General features: G+C 58.2%; 1 protein-coding gene across 1 annotated transcript in view; it reads left to right on the top strand.

Moving 5' to 3' along the window:
• The window catches only part of BIN3 (bridging integrator 3), a 41,277-nt gene continuing 32,233 nt past the window's right edge, over positions 1 to 9,044 (top strand). Inside the window, exon 1 of the mRNA XM_039564172.1 lies at positions 1 to 954. Coding sequence (XP_039420106.1) covers positions 947 to 954 — 8 coding nt within the window. The 5' untranslated portion in view covers positions 1 to 946. The remainder of the gene's footprint in view (positions 955 to 9,044) is intronic.

Raw genomic sequence — 9,044 nt, 5'->3', positions numbered from 1 at the left:
TGGCTGGTGTCACCAGCCCGGTGTCACCAAGCCCGTTCCCAGCCCCAGGATGTCACCCTGGGCGGACAATGGGGGTCCGAGGCCACCCAGATCTTGGGGGGCTCTGCTTCCACCCGGGGTCACGGATGGTGGTGGCCGACGGGGTCAGTGCTGAGGACACGGGGGTTGTTGGTCACCAAAATGACTGTGCTGCCCCTCCCACCCATGTCCAGCCTCCTCAAGATGGATTTCGGGGGGTTCTCCCCAAAACTGGGTGCTCCTGCTCTTCCAAAGGTGACACGCATCCCTCTGCCTTTCCCTTGGATTTCCTCCATCGGGGCACTGCTGCTCCTCTCCAAGCTCTCACCCACTCCAGGATGTCCCTGGGCACCCCCTGCCCACATCCACCCCGGGATGCTCCTGGGAATCCCTTCCCTGTGCCCTCGCCCACCCCAGGGAATACCCCTGGGCATCCCCTCCCCGTGCCCTCATCCACCTCTGGACGCTCCCAGGCAATTCCTTCTCCTCGCCCACCCCAGGGACACTCCTGGGCATCCCCTCCCTGTGCCACCGCCTGCTCCGGGGTGCTCCGGGGTGTTCCTGGGCACTCCATGCTCCTGCCCTCACCCACTTTTGGGTTGTCCCTGGGCATCCCCTTCCCGTGCCCTCGCCCACCCCAGGGATGATCCAGGCAATTCCTTCTCCTCACCCACCCCAGGGATGCCCCACAGCTCCCAGAGGTTTAACTCCAGCCCCTCCCGCCCCATTTCCAGCCTTTGCACCGAAATCGGACGAATTTCAGGGTCTTCTCCCCGCGCGCCTTGCCCGTGACGTCACGCTCCCTCCCCGCGTGACGTCACGGCCCCCGGTGGCGTCACCGCGGCGCGCGGCGGGGGTGAGCGCTCCCGGAAGGGGCGGGGCCTAAAGCGGCGGCACTTCCGGGAGCGGCGCGGGGCGGAGGGGGAGCATGAGCTGGTGAGTGCGGGGCGACCCCCGGGGCACCGGGACCCCCGAGCGGCGCAGGGCGGGGGCACCGCGAGCACCGGCAGCCGGGCAGGGCAAGGGCACCGGGACCAGCGAGACCGGGAGCGGAGGAAGGCGGGGGAACCGGGACTGCTGGCACTGGCCCGCCCGCTCCCGGCTCCTCACCCTGGGCACTGCGGCTGAGGAGGAGCCGGGGATGGTCCCGGAGCGGGCCCCGGTGCTGAGCGGCCCTGTGGGAGCCCCGCTGGAGGCCCTGGAGCCGAGCCGGTGCTGCCGGGGATTGTCCGGGTGTAGGCCCTGGATGCGGCCCCGGTGGGGTTCACGGTGCTGGCCGGGCTTGGCCCCGGTGCTGGTCAGGCTTGGCCCGGTGCTGGCCGGGCTTGGCCCGGTGCTGGCCTGGCTTGGCCCATTGCTAGCCCTGGAAGGCCCCCTGTGCTGGCCGGGCTTGTCCTCGGTGCTGGCCGGGCTTGTCCTCGGTGCTGGCCTGGCTTGGCCTGGTGCTGGCCGGGCTTGGCCCTGTGCTGGCCTGGCTTGGCCCGGTGCTGGCCGGGCTTGGCCCGGTGCTGGCCGGGCTTGGCCCGGTGCTGGTCAGGCTTGGCCCGGTGCTGGCCTGGCTTGGCCCATTGCTGGCCCTGGAGGACCCGCGGTGCTGGTCAGGCTTGTCCCAGAGCTGGCCCCGACGGAGTCCCCAGTGCTGGCCAAGGGTGGCCTCGGTGCTGGGCCTGGAGCGGATGCTGGTGCTGGCAGGGCTTGTCCTGGTGGAGACCCTGCAACTGGCCCTGGTGGGATCCCCAGGGCTGTCCCGGTCCTGGCCGGGTTTGTCCCCGCTGCTTTCCCTGCAGTCACCCACACGGGTGTGCACCCCTCACACCCCTCACCTGTGCCCCCCACAGCACCCCCTGACCCCTTCGCCCCCTCCCAGCTCCTCCCTGCCCCGTGCCCCTGCTGCTGCAGGGTCCCCAAATGTCCCCATGGGCTCCATGGTCTGAAATGCTGCAAAACCACCTTCAACTCCATGAAAACAAAGCTTTTTCCTGCAAAAAAGAGGAAAGAAGAGTTCCCACCTGTGTTTTTATCAGGTGAGGGCTCAGTTTGGACGCGCTGGTTCCTTTGGTGCTTATTTAATTGAATTATGTTGGAAAGTAATAATATTAGAAATTAATCTGGACTGGTGTGCGTGATTTCTGATCCCGGGTAGTTCTGGAGATCCAGCACTGTTGTGAGAGATGAAGGCCGGGATGGATTAAGGACTAAAAGGCCTTTTCCTTGCCTGGAACGTTGAGTTCCATGGTGAAAATGGAAAATTTTTTGGGTTGGGAGCTGTGGAAGTTGTGGTTTGGAAATGTACTGCGAGAGTGTCATGAGGAACACACAGGTGCTGATTAAAATTGGGCATTTGGGCTAAAAATACACATTTATCCACTGGAATCACTTCGTTTGTGCTTTACTCAGAACAGCAACAATTACGGACGCTGTTGGCTAACGAGCTCTTGGAGCTGCCTTTTCCCAGGGAGTCTGAGGGAAGGGACTCTGGAAGAGACCCTCTGGTCCTGGAGGAGCTTCAGAGCCAAAATGCGAGGGGTAAATGAGATAAATGATCCCTTCATGTGTTGGCTGTGGGATAATTTGGATGCAGAGTACCCACACCTCCACCCGGGGATCTCACTGGAGGCCGTCGCTTGTCGCCACAACGCCGGGGCTTTTTCTGGGAGACCTTTCACTGGGAGGCCGGGTGTTTTCGCCTCTTTCTGGGGAGGAATCCGAGGTCGTTGCTGGGCGAGGGGGGAACTGGGGACTCCAGGGAATTCTGAGTCTCCTCTTTCTTCTCCGGCCGCGTCAGCCTCCGGAGCGCGGCGGCCGCGCTGACGCACGAGGGGCTCGCAGCCCGCGGGGTTCCAGCACCGTGGCAGCCACACAATCGCCCTCAGTCCGGCCCTGGACCGTCCACCCTCCCGGCCGATCCTTCCCGGAGCTGCCCACCCGGGATGAATCGGGCCATTCACGGGGGGCCGGGGTTCAGGGCCGGGCGTGACGTCCACGGCAGCGCTGACACACGTCGGGGTCGTGCCCCGCTGCTGAAATGTCACAGTGAGGCGCGTCCGGCCCCGCTGCTGCTGCTCTGACATCGCTTGGCAGCGGGAGAGCTTTGTTCCAGCCCTGGCTGCTTTGGGAAGTGGGGACTTTGCTCAGCTTCTGTGTGCGTCTCTCTGGCCTTGGGCACCGTTAGTCCTGGATTGATCCCTCTTTTTCCAGAGGCTGGCTGCTGCAGACGAGGAAGAGGATGGAGCTTCCTCCTCAACTCTGTCCTGCAGAGCTGGGAAGTGGCACAACCTCGGCTCCTGGACACTCATATCCTTAATTTTTTTGCGAAGGAGATCCCCAGAGATTTAAGGGCTGTTGGCAGGTTGATGCCTTGTTGAGTTGTGCGGGGTTAATCCTGGGCTATCCCTCGCTCTTTGGGAGCTCTGTGTGCTGCGTGAGGGCTGGGAACACGGGAAGCACTCTCAGAAACATGGGGAGCACTCTCAGGAACATGGGGAGCGCTCCCAGGAGCACAGGGAGCACTCTCAGGAACACGGGGAGCACTCCCAGGAACACAGGGAGCACTCCCAGGAGCACGGGGAGCACTCCCAGGAGCACGGGGAATGCTCCCAGGAACACAGGGAATGCTCCCAGGAACACGGGGAATGATCCCAGGAACAGAGGGAATGATCCCAGGAATATCGGGAGCACTCTCAGGGACACAGGGAGCACTCTCAGGAACACGGGGAGCGCTCCCAGGAACATGGGGAGCACTCCCAGGAACACAGGGAATGCTCCCAGGAACACAGGGAATGCTCCCAGGAACACAGGGGTCACTCCCAGGAGCACGACGATGACCCTTGTACCGACACGGGAAAACTCCTCCAGAGGGCTCGGAGTAATCCAGTGGTGACAGAGCCTGGATTAAACCCCCAAATTCCCGATTCCTGCACCCAGGCAGTGAGGCAGCGCTGTCTTTCTAGGCTGAGCTTTATTTAGAGCAGGAGTAGGCTTGTTTTGGGACACAGCCTTGCATGGACAGCTGAGATGTTTTGGGAATCTCAGCCCAGCTCTGTGTCTTCCTTTAGGCTTTGGCGCTGTGGATTGGGATCTCTTGGAGTGTCCTCATCCCCCTCTTCCTCCTGTGCAATCCAGTGATTCCCTTGGCCATCACTCCTTCTAAAAATAAAGGGAATGGAGTGCTGGATTTCACTGCATCATTCCCTTACTGCCCCGAGTGCCTCGTTTTTGACTTTATAAAGCGTTTTTTAAGCTTCCTGAAACCACATCAAACCAAACCTCGTCACCAGCCTCCCAAATACCCCCTGCTTCGGTTTCCCACTCCCCCCAGGTGAATTCCCACAGGGAAAAGGGCATTTTCAGCAGCGTGCCAGCTCCCGGCACCGCTGCAACAGCTGGTATTTACTGGGAGGAAAAAACACGGGAAGCAAATGTTGACGGGGAGCGCGAAGCTCGTGCGCTCGTTGTGCTCGGGGCAGGGCTGGGGGACCATATGCCTCTTGGCAGGGAGCTCTCCGAGTGGACTCCAGAGCTGGCATCCATGGCAAGGCAGAGTGGGAAAGGGTGGTTACGCAATGTTTAACTCCCCAGAGCGCTGTTGAGTGGCTGGGAGTGATTTCTGGGATATTTAGGGATGGAGGTGAGGAGGAGCCGCCTGTGTCCCAGAGGGATGGGAGGCTGGATGGATTTGCAGTGGGTTTGATGTTTTTTGGGGCCTGGCGTGGTCGATGGCAGCGCTCCCCCCTCCCTGCAGGTCTCAGTGATACTGGGATCGGGAGATGAGCCCGGGATAAAATTAACTGGGATGAAGCAAGTGGATACCAGAGCGGTGAGCACGGCTCCCAAACACCTCCCTGCTACCTGCAGCACCTGTGCAAGGTGCTGTGCACTTCCCAAAGTTTTTATCATGGTGAAACTGGAGTGCCAGCCGGGCATCTCCCAGGGTGGAGCAGCCGGGAAGAGCCTCCTGCCACCTCCCCTGCCACCATCGTGGCCCTCGGAGTGGTTGTTCCTTAATGGCTCATTTTTCCACCTGGTTTTTTTGGTCCAGGTAGCTCCAAGCCAGTGCTCTGGTTGAGCCACAACCGTGTTTCACAACCGTGCTGAAAATGGATATTTTTGTAGCATAGTCAGGGCCTAAAACAGCCCTGCAAAATTCTGCTCGCCCACGCGCCTGGCGTGAGTAATTTTCTTTTGATGGGTGAGTAAAATATCATTATTTTTTTCATGCTCCTCTTGGAATGGGTGGGAGAGAGGATTCTGACATTATTTTTGATTTGCTTAACACTGACACCGCGCCTGGCTCCGTGCAGGATGCAGAGGGACCCGCGCCCAGAAGCTCACCCCTCCTCTGCCAAACTTCAGGAAGGTGCCTCGTTTTCCCTGGCCTGACCTAAAATCCAGAAAACCGATGTTTACACCTCTTTTTTTCCCCTCTTTTTACACCTCTCTTTCCCTTCTCCCCCGCTGCAGCGGCTCGCCCTGACATCCCTGCGTGGCTTAAAGCCTCCAAGTTTCCAGGGACGGGCTTGAAATCCAGGTGGGAACGCTCACCCGCGGGATGGGCACGCTCATTCCCGAGGGATCCCATCCCCACACCCCTCCCATCCCCACGCCGTGACCTCCCCTCTCATCTCCACGAGGAGAGCACCCAAACGGGGATTTGGCGCAGAGTCTCGCTCGACAGAAGCTGTTTGTGATCCGTTGGAATAATTTTTTTTTTCCCTTTTTTATTTTTTTTTTTTTTTTTTTTTGCCTCCGCGCTGTGTTTGGAGCGGTTGCCATGAGTTCCTGCGAGGCGGGGAGGGGGGAGCGGGGTGGGACGGTGCCTGCGGTTTCCATGGACACGCCGGGAGCACAGCGAGGAGCCATCCGGGAGATCAGTGCCTAACCTGGGCCTGCCTGGCTCACCTGGGCACGGCTGGGATCCCCTCCTGGCCTTTGGGTGGTTTTAGGGTGCTCAGGGAATGTGCAGGTTTCCAAGATTTTGGCGTGCAGTGTTCCCTCTCCTTGTGCAGGCTGGGATTAGACTCGGGAATGCTGCTGGGCAGAGCCCTCCCAGCTTCCTTTGAACTTCCTGCCCTTCCCATATCATGGAAAAGTCCTTCCCTAACACCTCTGTTCCGTAGGGAAGCTTTACCCGAGCTCAGAGGGAGGAGAAGCTCGACCAAATTCACTCAGAAAGTGGGGAAATGAAGGTTCACGTCCTTCCCGGTGTGCTCCCGACCTTCCTGTCGGTGTTTGATCCCTCTGGGATAGCGGCCGATCCCACGACCAGGCAGCTTTTGTGGATGCAGCTACACCTTGAGCTGAATCCACTCCCAAACCAGGAGCTTCCAAAGGGAAGGGCTCAGGGAAGGGCCCTGTCACAGTTTCTGCGGAAGCTTCGGGCCACTTTCTGTCTGCACAGAGGATCAGGGACGGGTTTGTAGAATCCCTCATCATCCCACATGCCAAAATCCTTGGGAAAACCAGGCTCGGGGGGTTGGGGTCACCCTGGCAGCGCGGGAGGCTGGGTGTCATCCTCCTGCCTGCAGGCACAGAGAGGTTCCTTTCCGGTGAAGGAATTGAGATTTTTGGTGGAAATTCAAAGAGTGAGAAGCTCTGGCGGGGATCCAGGCTGTGCTGGCGCTTGGGGTTTCGATGAGAGAGAGAGAGAGAGAGAGAGGAAGGGGGAAAAAAAAGCCCTGAAACTTTCCACGGGAAGTGGGCACTTCCCACAAAACATGGATTTAGTTGGTTGTCTGGCAGTGGTACCAGTAAAAACCAGTCGTGGCCACCAGTTCATACCAGAGCGGGACCTGCAGGTCCCCAGCAAATGCCACTCGTGCCCACCTGGGGCAGGAATATTGAATTCCGAGGCTCAGTGCCACTTTTCCCAAATTAATTAACATCCAAACTGCCCCAGCCCCTGCTGTCCCTGTCCCTGCTTGTCCATCTGTCTGTCCATCCTCCCTTCCCTCCCTCCCTCCCCAGTCCCTGCCTGGCAGCTCAGCGTCCCCAGGGGCAGCGTTTTATCAGCTGTGGGTGAAAATATTCGGCGTTTATCCCTTGCTTATCTGCCAAGGGTCTTCTGGGGCCTGATTAGGGGTGGCGAAGAAGCCACGTTCAGCTGGAATGAGCCGGGAGAAACGATCCCATCCCGCGGGGATTCATCCCCTGGGCACGCTCTGAGCTCCATCCCAGCTCCCCACGGCCAGGGGCGATGCCAAGGTTTGATGTCCTGCTCGGTCCACCCTAGGAAAGGACCATTCCTCCCGAAAGTGGCAGGGATTGAGTGATTCCTGCAGGCAATTCCTGCGTGCCTCCGTTCCGGGGGACCGGCGGGGAGTGGGAGGGGGAGCTCCACGTTTTAAGCTGCAGCTCCCCGCAGACCTCATCGAGCTGGATCCCCCCCCCGCCTGGGAGGTTTGTTTCCAACTCTCCTGTGCATCCAGAGGAGAATTAACTGCTTTTGGTGCGTGTGGCCCTGCGTTTGCACATGGAAAAGCCGAGTAAATAGACGAGATTGCTGGGGAAACTTCAGAGGAAAATCAGCCACAGCTTCTCCCACCTTCCCCTCCCTGGGGTTCCTGAGCATCCCCGAGTAGAGCTCGCAGGATTCTCTCCACCCACACTTTTTTCCCCTACTTTAAGCTCTTCCCACCCTCTCCCTGCAGTGCTTCAGCCTCCTCCCTCCCCACTGAAGCCCGCTGCCTTCCCAAACTCCCGGTGCCCTCGCGGGGAGGGGGCTGCGAGGGGCCGGGATGCTCCCCCAGCCCCGCGGGGTGGGAACGCTCCGGCTGTGACTCAGCGCGCTCGGCTCTTCAGGAACGGGATTTCAAGGGATTTCACACCCCAAACACAACCCCAGCTTTCTCTCGCTCAGCAGAAACGAGACATCAAAAAAAAAAAAAAAAAAAAGCCCCAATTCTGGTTTTTCTTTGGTGTTTATAGAGCCAGGCTGAGCTTTTAAGGTACCAGGGAGATCCGTGCCACGCTGGGAATTCATGGCAGCGATGGCTATGGATCCATCCCCCCCCCCCAGTTTTATTTATTATCCCCCATCATACATTTTAAACCAAAAAAAACTCTTTCATTTTGAAGGAAATGGTTGTGATGCTGCTGTGGCAGCTGCACTTTGTGTGTCCCCCCCAGTTTTGCAGGCAGGGCCACAAACTCCCAGAGGGGCGAAAATTCGGTGCCAGCAGCAGTTTTGAGGCGTGGGGTGAATCCATTTGGTTGAAAAGCTCCAATAGAAATCCATACTTCTCATCTTTATTTGTTTCCTTACTGCTTGCTTCCCTGCTCATCCATCTCCCCCCCCCACCCCAACCCTCCCTGAGAATCATATTAAAAGGCGGTGATTTAGAAACCAGGAAAATTATGTAAAACTGTAAAACAGAACCAAAAAAAAACCAAAATAACCCCAGTAATTGAGGAACAGACCTGACTTGCACAGGGTTATTTTTTAGAGGTTTTACTGAGACAGACATAATTACCAAGCGGCATCACGATGCTGATAGAGATATTTACTGCTGCACGGGGGCTTTGCAGCGCTCCACTGAGTTCCTTTTGTTTCTGGGTGAAAAGAAGGGATTTTTGGGGTTCCTTGCCCTCCGTGGGGGGGTGGAGATGGGGAATGAGGATGGGACAGAACCCCCTGGGCCCCCACTGCCTTCCCTCCCTGTGCTCCCAGCTCTGATATCCAGCCAATGCTGATTCATGGCTTTTCCTGCCCCACATCCCTCTTTTTACCAGAATTCCCTCGATTTAACCATTTTTCCAGTGTTCAACACCAGTTTGGGATGCTCCCTGTGCCCCCCCAGACAAGGCAGAGGGGCAGGTTGTGCACAGGTAATGCTTTCATCCCCTTTTTAATTGTCCTTTCCCACTGGGAACCAGCCTGGCTCCAGCTCCCTGCTTATTCCCGCCCTGCCAGAGAGCGGCAAACTGGTTTTAACTGGGATAACACTCCCCTGAGTAAAAACCCCATTTTTTTTTAATCCTTCCACGGCAAGTTGATGCCATCTCTTCCAAAAACATCAAGTGACAGCACC

The sequence above is a fragment of the Corvus cornix genome, chromosome 22, assembly GCF_000738735.6.
Source record: "Corvus cornix cornix isolate S_Up_H32 chromosome 22, ASM73873v5, whole genome shotgun sequence".
NCBI classification, from domain to species: Eukaryota; Metazoa; Chordata; class Aves; order Passeriformes; family Corvidae; genus Corvus; species Corvus cornix.
Note: the sequence above shows the minus strand (reverse complement) of the source record. Positions and strands in the feature narration are given on the sequence as shown.